Source organism: Gymnoscopelus microlampas (assembly GCF_963454915.1).
Source record: "Gymnoscopelus microlampas genome assembly, chromosome: 1".
Lineage (NCBI taxonomy): Eukaryota > Metazoa > Chordata > Actinopteri > Myctophiformes > Myctophidae > Gymnoscopelus > Gymnoscopelus microlampas.
Genome location: NC_139962.1, coordinates 53,462,637 through 53,485,483, shown reverse-complemented (window position 1 = coordinate 53,485,483; position 22,847 = coordinate 53,462,637). Strand labels below are relative to the sequence as shown.

The 22,847-nt window shown below is 41.3% G+C and overlaps 1 protein-coding gene across 6 annotated transcripts in view; it reads left to right on the top strand.

Annotated features, from left to right (window-relative positions):
* Positions 1 to 22,847, top strand: part of chd9 (chromodomain helicase DNA binding protein 9) — a 156,542-nt gene that overhangs the window by 113,664 nt on the left and 20,031 nt on the right. For all 6 annotated transcript variants that reach the window (XM_084062463.1, XM_084062461.1, XM_084062462.1 and 3 more), the window contains 8 exons: positions 4,156 to 4,341; positions 8,103 to 8,213; positions 9,404 to 9,603; positions 10,566 to 10,765; positions 12,063 to 12,222; positions 19,599 to 19,688; positions 21,684 to 21,787; positions 22,638 to 22,755. In XM_084062463.1, coding sequence (XP_083918589.1) covers positions 4,156 to 4,341; positions 8,103 to 8,213; positions 9,404 to 9,603; positions 10,566 to 10,765; positions 12,063 to 12,222; positions 19,599 to 19,688; positions 21,684 to 21,787; positions 22,638 to 22,755 — 1,169 coding nt within the window. The remainder of the gene's footprint in view (positions 1 to 4,155; positions 4,342 to 8,102; positions 8,214 to 9,403; positions 9,604 to 10,565; positions 10,766 to 12,062; positions 12,223 to 19,598; positions 19,689 to 21,683; positions 21,788 to 22,637; positions 22,756 to 22,847) is intronic.

The following is a 22,847-nucleotide window of genomic DNA, read 5'->3' as shown; positions in this document are numbered from 1 at the left end:
ATTGCGATTTGAACAGAGCGCCTGTATTGTGTATTTGTGTTCTGGGAAAACTGGATGTTTTGTCATTTTTGAAAAGAGCTAAAATATATCTGTTGTGCATCCTGAATGACGTTATTATTATACAAAACAGACCGCAACCATGACCAATAGATGCAGCAGATAAGAAATAATCAGACAGGGAAAAGATTAGGTAAAGGAAAGTGTTAAAACATTAGTTTTTCAGTATGTCCAGGGTGGCAATAGCTGAATGAAGGTCCCCGGTTCCCCCCCTGGACTGCTCAGACAATGTGTCCCTGAGCAAGGCACTTCACCTCCAACAGCTCCCCTGGCACTGTATTAATAGTGCCTGATAATAGTTAGGATGGGTAAATGTGGAGGACAAATTTCATGTACGTACAAATGTACAGTGAAAAAACAACAGCGATTACATAATCCAGCTAATGTTAGAATACCACTGTTATAATAATAATGATAATAATGATAATAATAATAATATTAATAATAAAATAACACCTTTTATTTGTATATGTTATAGTGGTAGTGTTTGCTGATTGCTGTTTAGTGTGCCTGTTAAAAATAAATAGAAAAATACATATTACTGTCTCTAAAGCAACATGAATAAAGTCAACCTTGAATCTTGAATCTGCCATTGTTAATGCATAAATCTCAGTGAATAAATATCTCAACAGTGTCTAGTAGTGCACGGTATCTCTATTGCAGAAAGATGCGAAAGCCGGTCCGGCTTTCAGGAAAAAAGCTGCTGCCACTTCTTTTCTGAGGCAAATTATGTATGACTTGCCACCCACACAGACCTTCATCATGGTGTCAGCTTGCAATGGTGCAGCATTATGCTTGTGTGTGTGATGTTAAGTGCCTCTTGAGGATTAGTTCACTTCTAAGGAGCCTGCTTTTAGTAGCAGCTCAGCTCCATCGTCGTGTCTGAACACTTTAGTTGCATCAGCATTTTAATCTACCTGGGCAGACAGGGTTGGACATCTTTAAAAAATGTACACACTTCCACCATGTGATCCAGTTCAGTGACAGTTCACACTTTAGTGTGTGTGCGTGCGTGCGCGTGTGTGCGTGCGTGCATGGGTGCGTGCGTGCGTGTCATACCTGTCATCCATCCTGTTTTCTTTTTGCGGGATACTCTGTATTTTACCGGGTTCTTTTTATCGCTGTCCTTCCTTTCAAATATTTTCACAACTTCAGCTGTTTATGCACATTTTTGTGTGATGCCATTTTTACGACAAATTATAAAAATAAGCTCAAATGGTTAATCAGACTAATAGATTTAGGCGCTTATAAAAAAAGATGTTATTTTTACCAGGTGCTCGAAGAGCGCCTGAGTCTAAGAATCGTCAGAGCAGAGGTCGACATATTACAGATTTGCATTAGACATATTTTCGACACATTTGCGTCATTGGCTGTCCTGGCTGTCCTTCACTCCTTGAAGCCAATGGCCACACGAATGGGGAGACGGCCCGCCCCCCACAGTAACAGCCCTCCGCTCTCCGCTCCCCTCATTCACACTGCAACAGTTGCAGAGCAGACAGTGCAAGTTGTACTGCAGCCTCAGGCTAACACAGTTAGCCTAAATGCTAGCGTGCTTCATTAGACCTAGTTTGGCTATTAACTCAATGCCTGCCAGAGTTTTTTCAGATCAGTCTGTAGCCTCTGCCAGGGTTTTGCCATGATTTTGGTACCTGTTCGCGTAGCCACAGATTTTTTTCCTCCAGTATGATTGATCCCCAGATGGTTTCTAATCACAGATGAGATTCAGGTGTGGTTTCACAAATGTCAACGAGGTCATTTTGACCTCGTTAACATGTGTTGTTTGATGTTTGAATATAGCTCAAAACCAGTAGTTTTAAACCAAAAAACAATGTAAATTGTTTGTCCGTTTGAATTTTAACATTGAAGTGAATGGAGCAGCAAATCTTTGAACATTTTTAGCTCCTAATCTGTTCGAAATTCGAAAAGGGTTGAAATTATAAAAAAATTAAAAAAAAATAAATAAAAAAAAAAATTGAAAAAAAAAAAAGAATGTTCTCCTTTTTTTCAAAGACGTATATATACGTCATTGGCAGGCAACAGCTGATGATTCAAAGACGTATATATACGTCATTGGCAGGTAATCAGTTAAGTTATTATTTGGCCATGTTCACACTGACTTCAATCTTCAGTAAGTAGTAATCAGGTCTATGAAAACAAACACACACACACACACACACACACACAGCACCTGGTAGAATATGACTTCAAGTCATTTTCTTTCTTGTTTTTTTATTCATTGATATAATACTTTATGTAACCGTCATGTAACAGTATCCTCAAGGTCCTCTTTTTTTGTCTAAGTCTCTAGTCTTTCTTTACTTTAGGACAGGGGTCATTAATGTGTCCGTACACGGACAGACGTGTTATTGGCAAGACTTGTCCATGTTCGCGGTAAATCTTCTATTTAAAAAATATATATACTAGAGCCGGTATACAGTGGCTTATTTGCTTATTTGATTTAATTAATGCAGAAATACCAGTGGTATACGGGTATACTTCTATACATTACTTGAGTTTATAACCCACTCATCACAACTTTCACTTTTACTTCAATACATTTAAAACAAGACATTTTTTTTTATTCTACTACATTATCATTGGGAACTTCTTCATTCAAATCAAATCAGAATATAATTGCAAGTCACTCATCATCATGATATTGAACAGGCACTCATCAAGATGCCTGCTGTCCATTGTTGTATGCTGATGCTGTATAAATTAGGTTTAAAGTGGTTAAACATATTTTATTTATTTTGATACTATTAAGCAATTTTTCTGCGGACCCCCTGGAACCCCCTCAAGGACCCCTGGTGGTCCCCATACCACACTTTGAGAACCACTGGCCTAGGGTGCCCAACACCCAGAAATGTCACTGCAGAGAACCATTCAAAAAAACGTCTTCCATGCCAATGAATGACCTGATTTTGACTGACACTGTCAGGCAGGTATTCAAACCTTGTTAAACCAGGTACCAAACAGTGGCAGATACGTGCCTAGTGACTGGGCCTGGAAAAATCTGTCTGAGCCCGAGTCTTTTTAAGCTTATGAGTAATGACCGGCGGACGATGTCAATATGACAATTCTTCTCACCGTCTGTGATTGTCTATAATGCTTTGAAAAGTTCAAAGCCATCACTTCTATTTTGAAAGTGAAGTAGAAAGTATACAAAAGTGCAGAGATGGCCATGGAAATAATGACAATAATACACTTGACTTTTAAAGCAATTTTTTTAAAATAGGTTACAAATTGCTCCATCTACGCCTTTCCCATCTTAATAAAATAAAATAAAGTTCAAAGGGATGAGGACTAAACACTCTCCCCTCTTTAAAAACACAGTATGTATTCTCCATCGTGTCTACTGGACTAGTATTTTATGTACAAGCTACATTTCTCCAGGGGTAGAAATTTAGCTTGATCAAGCTACTGCCATCGTGCCATGGTGAACTACCGTACTTGTAGCTTTACACGCTATGCTTTCAAAGTAGCTTCCCCAACAGTGGATCTACCCAGTGGTGTAAAGTAACTAAGTACATTTACTCAAGTACTGTACTTAAGTACAATTTTGAGGTATTTTTACTATACTGGAGTATTTCCAGTATTCAGTATTTTTACTTCTGCTCCATTACATCTCAGAAGCAAATATTGCACTTTTACTCCACTACAATTCTTTGAAAACTTTAGTTGCTAGTTACTTTTTAGACTTTGATTATTATCGCAAAGCACACTGACCACTTCAGCCCTATATACATTTTGGCCATTTGAAAATAGCTGATCTACAAGCTCACAATGCGTCGCGTCGCGACGCATTGTGAGCTTATAGATCGGCTATTTTCAAATGATTTTTTATACATTTTGAACCTGTGAAATGGGACATTATGCACAATGAGTACTTTTACTTTTGTACTTTAAGTATATTTTGATACCAATACTTTTGTACTTTTATTAGTAAAAGTACATTTTTAATTCTGGACGTTCACTCATAACAGAGTATTTCTACATTGCATTATTGATACTTTTTCTTAAGTACTTTTTCCACCACTGGGTGTACCATATGACTAACACTCTCCTGGCTGTCTGTCTCTCTCTCGCCTCCTCCAGGCCACTCAGCAGCAGTTGTCTAAGAAGGAGATCGAGGACCTGCTGCGGCGCGGCGCCTACGGGGCCATCATGGACGAGGAGGACGAAGGGGCCAAGTTCTGTGAAGAGGACATCGACCAGATCCTCCAGCGCCGGACCAAAACCATCACCATCGAGTCCGAGGGCCGGGGGTCCACCTTCGCCAAGGTATGTGCTATGACCCCCCCCCCCCCAAGTCAATTAAAAATATGTATATTCAAATATTTCAAATATTTGCACAAATGTTCAAGATTTTTCAAAAATAGCAGATCTACAAGCTCTTAGCGCGGCACTTGGTGCCGCGCTATGAGCTTGTATATCTGCTATTTTTGACTAGCCAAAGCATAAAATAATTAAAAGTTAAAGTGGTTAAAATCTAAAATGACAGATGCTTTCCTGGTCTTAATGGGTTAATGGTAATGCTCGCATCATAATCACTGTTGAAACATCATAATCACCTGACCATTTTATTTGATGTATGATGACGCATCAATGTTGTCAGTTACTTGGAAGTCGGAGTACATCAAGGTAAATACAGGCTTTTATTTGATGTATGATGACGTATCAATGTTGTCAGTTACTTGGAAGTCGGATGTCTGACTCGGAGTCGGATGTCCAAATAAAAGCCTGTATTTACCTTGATGTACTAAAACCTCCCTAAATACTTTGCACTGTGTGCGTGTGTAAAACTGTCATCCTTGAGTTGAATTTCCTTTCTGTTGTCACGCACATTAACAGTATCCACCATCGATAAAATAAAATATAATACAAATCTTCACTTTCCTACATTACTAAATGCATGCAATACCACCACGGACCACCAGTTGAAAACCCATGATGTAGGGCAGGCAACAGGCAGTGTAGTCACCGTAGTTAATAATTATGGGATTCAATGGGTTTCCCACATGTAAGTTTAGAACACTGTCCATTCTGCTACCACTACAGACACTACACTGTGCATTTAGCAAGACTGACTACAGTAATGTTCTAATCAATGTGGAAAGCAAAACATCAGACATATTATTAGTTTTAAATCATGTCATGTTGTTGTATTTGATGGGGAGGGTTAGGGGTGTCAAGATAACCCTAATTTCATGATACATACATGATGTTGGGCATATGATATCGATATGATACATTATTAATGTTCTTTTCTCATGTATCATCAACATTGACCATCATCTTTAGTTTAAAATAACAATTATAAAGCACTTAAAAAAAAACAATTACAAAGTGCTTTGTACACACAAATACTGTAAATACATTTGTGCAAGCTTAAGGGAGAAGGGAAGTTCTCACTAACTATAAACCCATTGTTTCAGAGGACAGATAGACACTAATATAACAAAAATAATATAATATAACACTGCATAACTATAAATTCCACAAACCTCATATTTTTGTCATCTGGACTTTACGAACCAAGTGCAGCGTAGTTATTTACAACAGCTCAAAAAAAATCTATAATACCAGATACAGTATAATACCATGTAAACAATAGTAGGCCTATTTGGGAGTGCAGACTGGCATAACTGCCTTGACGCATGTCACATTAACGAGCGTCAACGAGCATCAGCTGACACACAACACCTCCCCTCTGCAGTGCATTAAACTGAAAGTGACTGGAGTCTGTTTCATTTCTCTCCAAAATATCTTGAATATGATGGAAGACATGATTAATAATTACTGTGATTATGATAAGCTTTACATTTCGTAGTCATACACCATACAGTAAGAACTCCTATAACTTTCACCGGCAAAAAAAATAAAGAAAAGAAAAACATTTAAAAAAATATTACGATACAGTATGACATCTTGACAATACCTATCGTCACATTTTAATACCACGATAGGCTATATCACGGGACAATATATCGTGACACTCCTATAGGCGGGGAGGGTTAATCTTTTTTTTTTAATCACTTGGGGAGGGTCATTGATTTACCCTCCCCCCTACAGAACTATAGCAAGGACCCACAGGTCCTCTGTCAACATTCCCCCACAGTGCTAATTTCCTTCAATATTTAATCTATGAACATGAAATATTCATTGACATCTGTCTTGGAGCACATGAACCCTTTAGCGTCCCTATTCGTCCATATAGTGTGTGCCAACATGTCGTCACCACGGGGGGCGTGGCATAGTAGCTGCAGACATACTTGGGGGGGTATCAATGTTAAGTCAACCTGTTTATACCCCACAAAGATGTCCACGCTACCAAATGACACTTGTTGACGCACCCTTCAGGATTTTTTGGTACGCACTGTACCAACAGGCATAAAAAAGTGACTCCTTACCCTCCTTCAAAACCACTCTAAAAGCACCTATAGGTGGCTGCAATTTGTAACTGGCCCCTGTAAAAAGTCTAAGCTTATCACTGGACATTACCCCCCCCCCCCCCCCCCCCCACACACATTTTTTTTGCATATTATTGTTTGTCTTTCAATGTCTCAATGCCCTGAGGGCTTATCTGGGTTATCCTTTTAGCATTATTTTGTATAAATCTGTGCCACCGTGCCTTTAAAAAAAAAACTGCATGTCATAATAATAGGTGAACATTCAGCGAAAATAGACAATCTACCAGCTTTGAGGTTGTACAAGTATAGACCCCTGGGGTACCCCGGTCAATTACTGTAGTACTGTAGGTGTATATACTGTAGGCCAGGGTTTAAGTGGTTAAGGGAGAGTCTACTCCAGTGGTTCCCAAACTTTTTTGCTTGAGACTTAAAAGAGAAACTTTATGTCTCCCCGAGACCCAAACTAGTGAAAATAACAGATCAACAAGCTTGTTATTTTCACGACTTCTTAAACGTTTTTTTGTTATTATTTATAGAATTTCTTAGATGTTTTATTTTATTTCAGAAAATTCTCTGAAAAAATGTTTGAACTCTCTATTTCATTTCTGAACATGTTCGATGTTTTTCCATTTTTTTTAATGTTATGAAATATGACCCATAAAAATGGGCCTTGTGACCCACAAATGGGTCCCGACCCACTGTTTGGGAAACAGTGGTCTACTCAACTTGAGCACTTTCCTCTTCATTGAGATAGACACTGAAATCTGAGTGGGAGACATTGACTCAAGTACTGTACTTAAGTACAATTTTGAGGTATTTTTACTTTACTGGAGTATTTCCAATTTTCAATAAATGGGAAATGGGACATTCTGCCGAATGAGTACTTTCTACCTTTGCTACTTTAAGTACATTTTGATATCAATACTTTTGTACTTTTACTCAAGTACATTTTGAATTCCGGACTTTTACTTGTAACAGAGTATTTCTACATTGCAGTATTGATACTTTTACTTAAGTAAAAATGTGAGTACTTTTTCCACCACTGCAAACAACATGATTCCATTCCAGCATGTATTGTACATGTGCATGCGGTCTCAAGAGTCTATGGTTTTTTTCTTTCCTTCCACTACGTCATCTCCTGGAACATCATTTTCCAAATATGATCCCCAGATGCAGTACCATTCCCTTAAAACCTTAATGGCTTCATCCACAATTAGATCTTTGGCCATACGATATTTTCAGGATAACTGTGTGATTTCATGTCCCCCCCCTTTCTCTCCCAGTAATACTGTCAGTTTTTTGCTAATGAAATAACCAGACGTTGATGATTAACTTTGATCTTTACACAGTTTGATCAGAGTGATGTCTAAGAATTAATATTTACCAGACCATATGCTGGAACGCACACACACACACACACACACACACACACACACACACACACACACACACACACACACACACACACACACACACACACACACAGACACAGAAAGAAAGAAAACTGCCTCCTGTACACATTCATTTGATACCTCACGAGTCACTGGATCGTTTTTTTATGGCCAGCACACACACATCAAGGGATTGGTCAATGAGATTATGTTTTGATATGATTTTGATGTCTGCTTTCAGGCCAGCTTCGTGGCGTCGGGAAACCGCACAGACATCTCACTGGACGATCCTAACTTCTGGGACAAGTGGGCCAAAAAGGCAGAGATCGATATGGACATGGTCAATGGCAGAGTAAGCAGTCCACAATTCACATTTTGATGTGCAGTAGTATTCTCTGTATTACCAGTAGCAGTAGTAGTGCCTCTTCCATTTTTCTATTTTATTCTTTATTTCTTTTGAAATGCCCTTTTATGCCTTTAAATGCCATTGTGTATGAAAGAAGGAAAGCTGATTAATTTTCTTTACAGTACAATGAAAGTTAATCCAGCATTTTAGCGACAAAGAACCGATGTTTCAGTTAATATTTCTTAAATTGTCGTATACACATGGATTAAAGTTCAGTCGCCACGACTGATTTCAGTCATTTGGATTCCATAGAAGCCATTATGTCTTCTATCGAATCATGTTGTGCACTGAAAATAGCCGATCTACAAGCTCTCAATGCGTCTGCGACGCATTGAGAGCTTGTAGATCGGCTATTTTCGGTTATTATCTTAAAATTAGAGCATTTGAAGTGGTCAAACTAGCAATATGTTCAGAAGCATCTGCCATAAAATCTTAATGGTATCGGATATATTTCGTATAAAAGCAAATTGCTCTGTGATTTCTTCACCTGGTTTGCAGTATGTACAACAACAGGAACAGTATTACTAGCACATCATCATTTTACATATTGTGTTAATTGTTTAGTATTGTATAGTAATGTATACAAAATACAAATACACTTGCCTTGCCCATGTAGTGCTATTAATAGTGGTACTGGTAGTAGTAGGCTAATGGTAGTTCATGGAGTAATGGGTGGTTGTAATTGTAGCAATGCCAACAGCATCGGTGCTAGTTGTGAGTTAGTACTTAATAATCCCCTATTATTGTGTGTGGGGAAGTCCTTTATCGCTCAATTATAAGAGAGAAGAAATTGGCAGAATCAGACACTGGTCACATACAGCATACATCAGTAACATCATGTAATAATAATATATACTGTAATGATCAGTGTTGAGGACGATAATTTAGTTAAGAAATGCAGCACCATGATCATCAAATTTGCTTTGTAGCTGTTTCTTTCTGCAAGTTACAAGATCTCATCTTCTTTTGAATTAGTTATTTTGTTATTTGCTCACTGCTGCTCACTTTATGTTTTTGATGTAGGAAATCTGGCTTTCAACCAGGCATACTGCACTTACATAACTGTAGTAAACAAAAAATACTGAAGCATACCAGACTATATTAATATCCTCATCTTCGCTCTACCAACCCTACAGAACAGCCTGGTGATTGACACGCCACGCGTGAGGAAGCAGACGCGTCCGTTTAGCGCCACCAAGGACGAGCTGGCGGAGTTGTCTGACGGCGAAAGTGAAAACGATGAAACCAAACCCAAACTCAGGCGAACCCACGACCGCCTCAACAGCTACGGACGCACAGAGTGCTTCAGGGTGGAGAAGAACCTGCTGGTGTATGGGTAAGCTGTTTAAACACACACACTACTACTAGCAGTACATAACTGCAGTTATGTACTGTACATACAGGAGACCGTCACTTTGGCTCTGTTGTCTTTGAAGAATGGGGTAAACATACAGTAGACCAGTGGTCTTCAACAGGAGGTCCGGGATCCCTAGTGGGCCCTCAGAGTTACTACAGGGGGGCCGCCAAATATTTGTGTGATAGGATATATTTTTAATTTTTTTACATTAACCACTTGAATAGGGATGCTAGCATCCCTATTCTGAGGAGAACTTAAAGCAAAAAGTGTTTAAGTGTCGAGGGAAAAAAGAACTGACCAAGTACAGAGCCAAAGGTGAAGTATTGAGCATTTAAGTTGTTAAATATCTGAAAATCCACATTAACATGAATCTAACACTGATGACAGTGCTGTCAAACAAGTCTACGAAGCCATCTATGAAATCTATGAAAAAGTTTAATCTGCAACACTGAAAAACATTGAAGTCCCCTGCAGTAGACTACATTTGGATTTTTTTTTACCCTTGGTCCTTCATAACTTGAATGGTTTCATGGCTGTATGACCTATAATAACCACGTTAATCCCCAGTGGGTGTGAAATTTAAGTCTCTGCCATTTTGTTGTTCCTGCATTTACTCTTCTATAATACAGTACAATGTTTTAATCTTACAGACACACATTTAAATGTCAAACTAAATTGTAGTCTGTCAACCTCACACATTTCCTCTGCAATTACTAATAGATCTGGGTCAACGAGTCAGTTATTTCACCATTCGGCACCCAGCAGTGAAGCTAATCCCGTATAGACCTTCAGGTTTAACCCATTTCAAAATAAGTGAAAATAGCCGATCTACACGCTCAAAACGCTCATTGTAACGTTTTGTGTTTTTTTTTTGCGTCATGCCCAAATGAGTTACACCAGGGTTAAAATGGTTAACCTGTATACACCCTTGTGTCGCCCAGGTGGGGTCGTTGGAAGGACGTTCTCAACCACGGACGCTTTAAGAAGCAGCTGAGCGAGCACGACGTGGAGTCCATCTGCAGGGCCCTGCTGGCCTACTGCCTGGTGCACTACCGCGGGGACGACAAGATCAAGAGCTTCATGTGGGACCTGATTGCCCCCACCGAGGACGGACAGACCAAGGAGCTACAAAACCACCTGGGTGAGAGACCAGCTCTAGTTCAGTGAATACGTTAGAATGCTCGCCCCAAAATACACTCGCCCCGGGGTCAAATACGGTGACCTCGGAGCGGTAAATTGTCTATTTTAGAATAGGCGAAGAATGAAATTGTGTTAAAGTGTTTAAAGCGTTCCTCATTTTTAGCTGGAGACCCCCTGCAACCCCCTCAAGGACCCCTGGGGGTCCCCAGACCCCACTTTGAGAACCATTGGTCTAGTTTACACTGAGTTGGGTCCAATGTGGTGTCAGAGCAACAAAATCCGTTTGACATGGACCTGCAGGGTGCAAATATCACTCCGCAAATACAGTTACACATGCAGTTGTGCAACAGATAGATAAGGTGGATGGTTGCATGCAGAGGCGGGTCTAGGAACGGGTATATACAGTGCAGTGCATGAACAGAGTGAGCAGAAACAGAAAATGGATTATTGGTTAAATAGAAACCTACTGAATTCATAGGACCACAATGGAAACAAGTCCCCAGGACTTTTTTTGTGTTATCCTTTTTGCCCTAATGTCTGACTCTACCTCGTGCTGTTTACATTTCTGTCTAATAAAGTATTCAATCAATCAATAACATTAATACATCGGTTACGTCATGGTAGAAACAAACATATGGTGGCCAAACACCCGCCACACGGTAAGGTGGAAGCCAATGGCCTGGACCGCTGGCGTAGCGGTCTAGGCACCTAGGCGGCTCATTGTAGACAGACAGCGCGTCCCGGGTTCGACTCCCGACGGCCTTTGCTGCATGTCACTCCCCATTTCCTGTCAGCCTACTGTCCTGTCAAACAAAAGCATAAAAGCCACCCCCCCAAAAAAAAAGGTGGAAGTCAATGACATAGCAGAAATGTGGGTGTGGCATCTGGCACCTTTAAAACCAGCATGGGTACACATGGGTCAGCAAAGAATGTGCAAGGTACAGCTAACGGCCTCTATGTTCATGCTGGCATCATAAATTAAACACATCTGATTTGATTTGGCATTCTGAATGCATAGATAGTTGGTACACAAAAGTTGACAGGCTAACCTCATGATAAGATGACAAGATCTGCTATTTTCAAGCAAAAGTATATTTTGCCAATACTTTTGTACTTTTACTGAAGTAACATTTTGAACATGGGCCTTTTTTACTTGTAACAGAGTATTTTTACATGGTGGTATTGCTACTTTTACTTAAGTAAAAATATCTGAGTACTTCTTCCACCACTGTCAAATCGTGTGTCCTCTCAACAAATTCAAGTAACACTTATTCTCCTCTGTGTGCCATCATCACCAGGGCTGTCCACCCCAGTGCCGCGGGGCAGGAAGGGAAAGAAGATGAAGACCCAGTGCAGCACGTTTGACATTCACAAGGCCGAGTGGATTAGGAAACACAACCCAGAGCATCTGCTGCAGGACGACGGCTACAAGAAACACCTCAAGCACCACTGTAACAAGTAGGCAACCCTCTGTTATCATCTCAAGGACCCCCTCAGTTTGGTATGCGTTAAGGGCCACAGGCCCCCATATCTCTTGAGAGTGTACCAATGGAACCAAATGGACCCGTACGGGGTCCATTTGGTTCCATTGGTACACTCTCGGAGTCACGCACTCAGTGCTGAAGTAGTGTTGATTTTGATTTAGTTTTAGTCATAGTCTTTTGAATAAAATTCAGTTATATTTTAGTCATCTGAAATGTTTTAGTTTTTGTCTAGTTTTAGTTGACAAAATATCATAAGATTATAGTCAACTAAATCTACAGTTGATTTAGTCAACTAAAATGTATTATGGCGGTGCCTTGATGCCGTCGTAATGGCTGAAAATTGCCGATCTACAAGCTCACGTTGTGAGCTTGTAGATCTGCTATTTTAAGAGCACAACTAACATAAAATGTATTTTAGTTCTACTGGATCTCTTCTCCACTCGTCCCTCCCTAACATTTTAGTCTAGTTTTTATTTGTTGACGAAATTGTCAGTATATTTAGTCTTAGTTTTAGTCATCGTAGCGTAGTTTTTATTTAATTTTTATTTAGTTTTGGTCAGTGAAAAAAGGTAGTCGACAAACATTTTTTGTAATAGTCGAATCATAGGGAACCCCTTCAAGGGAACCCCGGAAACCCACTTTGGGAACCACTGCCTCTTACGCCACCTTTAGCACCTCCTTTATCCTTTAACAGGAGACATCTCAAGCACCAGTATAACAAGGAAACCCCAGCTGATCCCCTGCTAGAAACACCTTACGCAGAGACGTCATCTCTCCTTATCCTGACCTCTAACTTCATAAAACATCACTATCTACTGTACCTCCTTAGACCCACTGTACCAGCGATCCAGCAGGCATTTACTGATGCTTCTCTAACCACCTAAACCCCTATATACTTTGTTGTATGTGAAATAGCTGAGATAGCTGCCATTTCCACTTTAATGTCCACATATACTGTATTTATGCCTTATGTTCTTGGTCGTCCTATCTTTGCCGAATGTTTGCCTATTTGTGACATGCCCACAATACGGATGCTAGTGTGTGTGTGTGCGTGTGCGTGTTAATGTTTTGATCTTATCATTGAAACGGGCAGGTGCTCATTATTTTCTACCAAGCGCAGTGATTCACTTGGCCTGTAATAGAATAAAGCTTACCAGTGTGAAATTGTAATTGCTCGTGGCACAGATTTCTGACTCTGGCACCTCCAAAGCAACAGTAATTACGAAGCATTGAAACCTCTATTACAGCCGACAGTCCTTCGTTGCTTCGTTAATGGTCATGCTCGTCACATCCTGACCGGCCGACTGATAAAGAATCTTAATGAGATTTCAACCCAACTAATGGCCATCATAGATCTCTTTTTTATTTACACACACACACACACACACACACACACACACACACACACACACACACACACACACACACACACACACACACACACACACACACACACACACACACACACACACACACACACACACACACACACACACACACGCACACACACAGGGGGGATAGGAAAAGAAAGAAAAGAAAGACAAAAAAAACAGATCGGAGCTATTGAAAAATGGTTTGTGGTTATATAAAGCCCAAATAGATGATGGCTGCTTCTTTCTAAAAAAGAGGAGCTTGTGTCCACGGGGCTTTAGGCACAGAGCGCTGTGGCTTCCACAGAACGTTCCCCATTGTCTCAGCGGCCCAGTAGTGCTGAAGCCAGAGGATGGTGCCATGTGTGACTCGTTTGGCCAGACAGGGACACACACACCCGCTCAGCTTTTTGCTGACCTCCGCATTTTTTTGCCCAGTGCGCCAGGAATGTATACTGACGCAGTGAGACTTGCACTTCCATTGCCATAACGACATTGAACTTTTAGACCCGAGTCCTGTGTGTGTGTGTGTGTGTGTGTGTGTGTGTGTGTGTGTGTGTGTGTGTGTGTGTGTGTGTGTGTGTGTGTGTGTGTGTGTGTGTGTGTGTGTGTGTGTGTGTGTGTGTGTGTGTGTGTGTGTGTGTGTGTGTGTGTGTGTGTGTGTGTGCGTGCAGGTCTGGAAAGTGTAAGGAAATACGGAAAAATAAACCGTATGGAGTCTTTCTGTTTTTTTTCCCCCAGACATTTAAAAGGGTAGTTCACCCAAAAAAATAACTTATTTTCTATCAATTACACACCTCATGAAGCATTGAATTTTTTTGAGATTCTTTAGTTTTTGTCGCATTCCAAAGTCAATAATTTGATGACAGGCGGTCTCTCCGGTAGGAGACTCAAAGGAGACTCTTTGAGTCTCCTACCGGATGCATTAGCATCTTTCCGGCGGTCATCAAATTATTGGCTTAGTAATGCAACAATAATTTATAGAAAATAAGTCATTTTATGGGTGAACTACCCCTTTAAAGACTGCAAAAGCAATGTGACTGAAAAACAATGAAGCTGATAGATTGCCATCTATTTGATGGCTGCAGTTAGCCTTTTAGTCAATCTGAATCAGTGAGGGGTAAATCTGCACTGTCTAAACATTATGGCAGAGGAAAATGTGACACAGCGTATATCACTCAAGATAGCAGTTTTAAAAAAAACGTGACGAGGCCCTTGAGGCTTGTTTTGGAAGACGTTACGTGGCTGTTGGGGTTTTTTCTTTTTCTGTGTATGAGATTGAAGGCAAAGAGGAGGGGGGGGGGGGTCTTTCTAACAGACTCATACTAAGCCTACTCGTCTCCAAAGGAATGTGTACTATTCAGTGATTCACTTTGTCTGTTTGTGTGCCTGGCTGCTGCGAGGAGATCTGCAAACCGCTGTTGTGTGAGTGTGTGTGTGTGTGTGTGTGTGTGTGTGTGTGTGTGTGTGTGTGTGTGTGTGTGTGTGTGTGTCTTATGGAACACACACTCACAGAGGCACAGTGTCGGTGTGGTGTCTGGGAGAGTATAGTGGAGACAGAAAGAGAGGGAGAGAGAGAGAAAGACAGAGAAGGAGGGAGAGAGAGAGAGAGTGATGAAGGGGAGTGTTGACAGCCAGAGGAAGCAACAGCTGCCGCTGGGCGGTCTTGCCCACAGAGGAGGAGGGTGGAGTAGGAGGAGAGGAGAGGGGGGGGAGAGGAGGAGAAGGAGGCGGTTCAACACTTTGTTACAGCTGCAGACTTTTGTCACGACACCCATCCGTCACATTTAGAAGTCCCGGCTGTTTTTCTTTTCCTTGTCATTGTCACCGAGTTGGGGAGAGAGCATTTCATCACCGACGCAGCAGAGCTGCATCTGAAAAGAAAACATTGCGTGTGTGTGTGTGTGTGTGTCTGATAGCTTTGGAGCAGCGGGTGTTCGACTTGACACTACATCTGGGTGATATTACTTTAAATAGTTCTCATCATGTCCATATGTACTGTACCAAGCAGCACTCTTCAGCATACTGTACTGTATATTTCAATACCACCACGTGCTCTCTCTCTAAACTCATACTCAAAGGGATAGTTCACCCCCAAAATGACATGTTTTCTTTCGATCACTCACCTCGTGGAGCCTTGAATTCATGGATTGTTTTTTAGTTTTTGTCACATTCATAAGCCAATAATTTGATGACCGGCGGCGGCTCCGGCAGGAGACACAAAGAGTCTCCTTTGAGTGTCCCACCGGAGACATTAGCATCTCTCTGCCGGTCATCAAATTATTGGCTTAGGAACGCGACAAAAACCGAAATGTATCCATGAATTCATGGCTTCATGGGGTGTGTAACAGATAGAAAATAAGGGAACTACTCCTTTAATTACATAATGCACCTCCATTTACTTATAGTCTTTATTTACTATTATTCAGACGTCTATAAAGTGTAATAATCGGTCAGTTAACTGCATTCACCAGATCTGAGTGCATGATTAGATGGTTAGAATGGAAAACGGCAGTGGGTTCGAGTCCAGACGACCCTTTGCAGTGCTGTGACGCTGAACTTGACGAGACAGAAAGAATCCACAGACTCCATAATAGAGGTTGTTTAACGGTTGTGTAACGGTTATGTAATCTTTTGAAAAGGTGGGTACGGTAGTGGCGGTGAATGCACAATGGACTGCAGGGAGGCTCGATTATCTTTGAATACTAACGTAATTGAGTTGATGTGGATCGCAATCCGTTTAGATTCCATCGTTATCAAGTCATTGTGACATTTGGAGATATGTTTCTACAAAAGACTGAGATTTTGGATTAACCCATTCAATCCGGGCAACGCATCGGTGTCATTTTTTAGATTTGAGCTGTAACCACTGTATTATACTTTAGCTATTCAAAAATAGCAGATCTCTGCCACGCTACGAGCTTGTAGATCTGTTATTTTTGAAAAATATTGAACATTTGTGAACATTTTTGAACACTTTTTTTTTTTTTTTTACATTTTAACTCAAATCTTTGCTTCTGGAGGAAAATATTTTACTAATGTTCCCTTAAAAAATATACATTCAAAGATTTGCACACATTTTCACGGTTTCCCAAAAATAGCAGCTCTACAAGCACAGAGTGCCGCGCTATGAGCTTGTACATCTGCTAATTTTTTTGAATAGCCAAAGACATCTAAAATGACTGAGATGCATGCGTTCCCGGATTGATTGGTTTAGACATCATTGCCATGGTGCCTAGTCGTTTTGTAATTTCCAACAATAGAGAGCATGGTCTCAAGAGTAACACGACTTAATACTCCAGGACCTCAAGTTCCAAACAGCAGGTGTCACATTCTTCCAGCGTGTGTGTGGTGGTGACTCATATTTCATTCGGCGGTTACCACACATGATTCCCTGCGATCACCGCGAAAATCTCAAGTTAAGCTTGACATCGCAACAGCAGGGTACGGTGCCGCCATTGTGTGCTGTCATCCCGCGGCTCGCTTTATCATCCGTGTCTCTCTCTCTCTCTCCTCACATCACGCCCCGCTAGGCTGTGATGTGTGTGACCAGGCATCACACAGTGCTAATGTGTCCCCTGTGACTCAGCCCTGTCGCTGCCTCCTCCTCGTCAGCCCCGAGGGGGGGGGGGGGGGGGGGCTTCCACCCCCCGCCACCCGCCCGTCCACTATACTGCAGTGGTTCTCAAACTTTTTTTGTGCCAAGGACCCCCAAATTGATATGTGCCCGCGGACCCTCTCCCCTTATATACATAATAATAAAATACATCTACATTATTATAAAGTTTCCCGTTTTTCAAATACTTTCGTAAATGGCCTGGACTGCACTGGCGTGTCGGTCCAAGCACGTATAGGCTCAGTGTAGCCTGACAGCGCGTCGCGGATTCGAGTCCCGATCCCGACGGCCTTTGCTGCATGTCACTCCCCGTGTCTCTCTCTCTCTCTCTCTCTCCCCATTTCCTGTCAGCCTACTGTCCTGTCGATAAAGGCATAAAAGCCCAAAAAGAAATATAAAAATATATATTATGTATTTTCGAAAATAGCAGATGTACAATCTCGCAGCGCGGCACAAGAGTGACGCGCCGTGAGCTTGTAGATCTGCTATTTTTGAATAGCCAACGTATAAATGGATTAAGTGTTATGCTAGGTTAACTCGAGTACAAAGGACTCCAATGGAAACAAGCCATGGGCTCGCTTAGGTTTTAAATCCTCTTAGCTGACCTTGTATTGAACTGTACTTTCATGTGCTTTTTTTTCTGCAAACTGCTAATAAAGTTTTCAGTCAATCAACTACTTTTGCTGGGGACCCCCTGGTACCAACCCCACTTTAATGAACCAATACAACTACTGTACTGTACATCTCTCTGAAGAGAGTGGCACTCTTCCCTGCGCCTCACTTCTATTCCCCCCCCCCCCCCCCCCCCCCCCCCCATTTCTGCCATGGTAACGGTGCCTTTTGAAATACTGGGCTATACTGTAATTCCCCTACATGGTCCTTATACAGTGTGTAGTTTGAAATAGCAACGTGTTTCACTCAAGATGATGGATTGAGTGTGCAGAATGGCTGTCATGAATGGTGTGCTCTGCAGGGAAACCATGAACGTATGTGTAATCAACGAGAGAGAGACTGTGTGTGTGTGTGTGTGTGTGTGTGTGTGTGTGTGTGTGTGTGTGTGTGTGTGTGTGTGTGTGTGTGTGTGTGTGTGTGTGTGTGTGTGTGTGTGTGTGTGTGTGTGTGCGAGCAGTACAATCCTCAGAGTTATTGTAACAGGTAAGTTAGCCCTATATACTGTACTTCATCACATGAAGAGTGAAAATATTGCTTGATTGATTGAATACTTTATTAGCCAGAAATGTAAACGTGTGTGGTACAGTCCGACATTAAGGCTAAAAGGATGACACAAAAAATGTCCTGTGGTCTTGTTTCCATTGTGTATTCAATTCATCAACATAGCATGGAAAATGAAGACATTAATACGTACATCAACAAATGCAAGACACTACACGTACAACGGAGAAAAAGGAAAAAACGGCGGTATAGTGAGCGACTCCTCCTTTCGTTGGGGGTTTACATTTACCTCCTCCTTGTGGCTCTCTTGATGTTTTTTCAGGACAATTTTGAAAGAAAGCAGTGATTCACATATTTTAATGGATGGTTTCAAGAGGACATTCCCATGTTTGTTCTAAATGTTGGGCGGTACCAGATCATGGTACCCTCTACCCTCTAGTGTTGTGGCTGTGGGTGTCACTCACGTTGGAGAAGTAGTTAGTCAGGTATGAGGGTATTGAGGGCAATAGCCAATCTGCAAGCCCACAAACCGCTCTACCAGCTCACAACTTGTGAGCAGCCATTTGTGCTATAGTATATAAAAAAAAAAGATAATCTTTAACGGTTTTGATGGTAAGTGGAAGACTCATCCTAAAACACGCTCACCCCCAGTGGTTCTTGTATTCTTATATTTGTTTTTTACCGAGCATAAGGTTAGACATCAGTTTAGGGTTAGGCATAGTTTTGCTGAGGTTAAGTTTAGGAATAAGGTTAGGTTTTGGCACCGTTTTACTGAGGTTAAGTTTAGGAAAAAGGTTTTGTTTTAGGCATAGTTTACTGAGGTTACGTTTAGGAATACCAGGTGGTGACTGTTCCGAGGTCGCCGGATTTGCCCCGGGGCGACTGTGTTTTGGGGTGAGCGTTTTGGTATTCATTTTGATAATATAGGGGCGCCAGGTTGAAAAAGTGGTTAAATTAACACTCAGGATTTTATACTGTGTACATTTGTGTGTGCGTGCATGTGTGTGTGTGTGTGTGTTGTGGTGGGGGGTGGGGGCTGGGGTGGGACTGTGTGTGTGTGTGTGTGTGTGTGTGTGTGTGTGTGTGTGTGTGTGTGTGTGTGTGTGTGTGAGAGAGTGAAAGGCGTTCTGCTCACTCAGCGTTTGTGCGCGGTCAGGCTTTGTGGTGACCACTGGGTTTGTCTGTGTGCAGGGTTCTGCTCCGGGTCAGAATGCTCTACTACCTCAAACAGGAGGTGATCGGCAGCCAGGCCCAGACGGTGCTGGACGGCGTGGATGCCAGGTGAGCTCAACCAATCAACAATCACTACCGGAATGAAAAGAGAAAAAAAAGAAGAAAAAAAAAACACTTCATTATTGACAAGTAATAAAAGAGGATCACACAAAGATTTTATTTAAATTCTATTACCATTAATGCAATACTAGTGAAATTGTGGCAATATGATATATTTTTGTATTTCTCATACATGGTGCAGCTTGGATTCACAAATCAGGGAAAGGGGGAGTACTGAAGCCAAACATGTTGCTTTAAACTGCTCTAACCAATGCCACTGTAAGGATTTGAACCATGTAAGAAAGAGAATACTTTGTGTATTTGTGTGTAGATTATCCCCAGCTACTGGTATACTGTGCAACTGAAAAGACTGTATGAACCTATGTAGAAATACACTACCAACAACCAGTCAAATAATTAACTTTCAGAGGACTAATAGGTTTTACTGGCTGTGCTGTTCAGTTTCTGTGTCTCCTGCTTGTCAAATACAGTGGAATTGAGTTTAAACTTTGTGATGTTGATGGAGAGACAAACATGCCACTTGTTGAAGTCAGTCAGACTACTTGAGAACAGAAAGTTAGCTGCAGAGCTCCCCCTGCTGGTCAAATATGTATCAATTGCTAATAATCATTATTTGTATAATGGTTTTATTTAGTATGTAAATGACTGTATTACCTACAGTATGATAGCTCACTAAGGCTGTCAGTGATGAGAACAGTCTTTATTCTAATATGTATGTGAAAACGAGATGATGCATCTCAAGGGGTTTATCCTTCTAATAAAGGTATTATATAATAGTGTGAAACATTTCTTGAGCTTAAATTGAAGGTGAGTCCCGATAGCATGAAAACAATATTTGTTTTAAAATGTTGCTGATGTAATCCTATTGCTTTCTGTTATAAGTTGTGTCCAGGAAACATTTTAGCCATTGGGCTCAATTTTGGGGGATTTGAACAGAAACAATGACCCATTTCCACAGTGGCCACATTATACCACATAACATGTCCTTTCAGAGGGGTTATAACCCCGTACTTGTTGTGCTGTATAAAAGCAGAACCTTCATTGCCAAGTAAGGAGGCATACAAAGGCCAGTGGTGACGTGACAGCTCGACCTAAAACAATACAACACTTCATTGCTGTCTGGTGCAATGTGTCCAAAACTGTTACTTTTCAGGATTCAAATTCAAAAATAGCAAAAATGGCAGAACTACAAGCTCAAAACGTGTCACGTTTTGAGCTTGCAGATCTGCCATTTTTGCTACTTTTGTGTTGCACTGTAGTATTACAAAGTAGGGCATTCATTTACGGGGAAAGAAAGTTAAAATATGGAGATAAGAGGTTTCTGCCCGACAGCACACACCACCGGCAGAATACTGTACATGGATATACAGTACAGGATTCACATTGGCGCCTTTTTTAGACGGTTGACTAAACCTTGCAGACCTGACCTGCTGCAGAAACTGAACTCAAGCAGGCATTATAACCCTGTTCTCCTCCTAGTGCTCTATAGCCTGATTTATACTTGGTTGCGCACCAGTGTAGTAGCCAAAAATAGCTGGACCATAAGCTCACAACACGTCACAATGCGACTCCTTGTGAGCTTGTAAATCTTCTGCTTAGTCTATCATCTGAGTAGATCTGCTGCTACACTCCGTACACTGGCATGCAGCTAAGTATAAATCAGGCTTTTGAAGTCTCTGAAGCAAGCTTCATAAGATTTGTGTAAACACTAAAGCAGTGGCTCTACTCCCAAATTGATATATATTTGGCCATGGACCCCTTTTATAAAATATTTTTAAGACGGCCCATAAGAGAAGATTTGTGTCCAAAAATGTTTCAAGATTTTTCAAAATGTAAAAGAAATAGCTCACAACGTGTCGCATAGATCTGCTACTTTCGAATAGCCAAAGTTTAAAATAGTCTAAACTTGAACCCTGAACCCCGCCCCTATGAGGTGTCTATGTTATGTAACCCTCTCTGACTAACTCTCTCTCTCCCCTTCAGTGAGGTGAAGATCTGGGTACCAGAGCCAGACAACTCGGAGCTTCCAGCCCTGTGGTGGGATGCCATCGCTGACAAGTGTCTGCTGCTGGGGGTGTACAAACATGGTGAGTCTCCTCCAGGGCCCTAGGCGACTGGGCAGGCTGTCTGACTTCATTGAAAAAGGGAAATGTTACAGTTGCCACAGTACTGAGAACTATTAAGCAAAAAAAAAACAGTTGAGATAATTTTTATATTGTAGATGTAATTCCAAAATGCCGCATTATGTCCACTTTTGGGATGACGTCATTACATAATAATAATAATAATATTATTATTGTACTTGCATTGCACTTTTCATTCACAGGGAATCTCAGAGTGCTACATAGTTAAAAAATGTAATCAATCATAGAAGGTTAAAAGCAGGGTTTAAAATGTTCAAGCACAAAAGGATATTGACAGTAGTTACACAACATTTTAACACAAAAAGGCCTTCCAAAATAAAAAAGTTTTTAAGCCTGTTTTAAAAGAGTCCTGGGACTGCGGTGCTCCTAAATTGATAGGAAGACTGTTCCGGTGCTGCCGAGCAGAACCGCCCGGTTCCCCATGGTGCGTATCGTGGTACTGGGGACCTGGAGGAGGAAGACATAGACATAGAGACGTTTGTCAGTCATTATCTCTGGAATATACCCAATAATAATGTCGCTACGTGTCATCTTGTTAGCATTTTGTAAGAGCATGGCGTGGCATTCATGAAGTAACAGATGTCACATTGGAACGGCGCTCCTCATATGAAGTTACACACATGGAGGAGTTTTCCATATCCTATCAGTATCCATGACATGTACGCAGTGTGCCTGCCTGTGTGGGAAACTGTCCAGGTTGCATAGACTATGTTCTGAAGGTCATGCCATATGCATGGAAGGCTTCCAATGCGCTATCCGTTTTAACCACGTCGTTCCTCTTATGTGATTGCAGGCTATGAGAAGTACAACACCATCCGTGCAGACCCTAAACTGGTTTTCTTAGAGCGCGTGGGGCGGCCGGACGATAAGGCCATCGCTGCCGAACAGAGAGCCAATGACTTCATGGACGGGTGGGTACAAACACCAGACACTGTGTTTTTTTATGTACATTAATGCCCTACTTCATCATGCTACAGCGTCACACAAAAGTATCAAAGTTAGC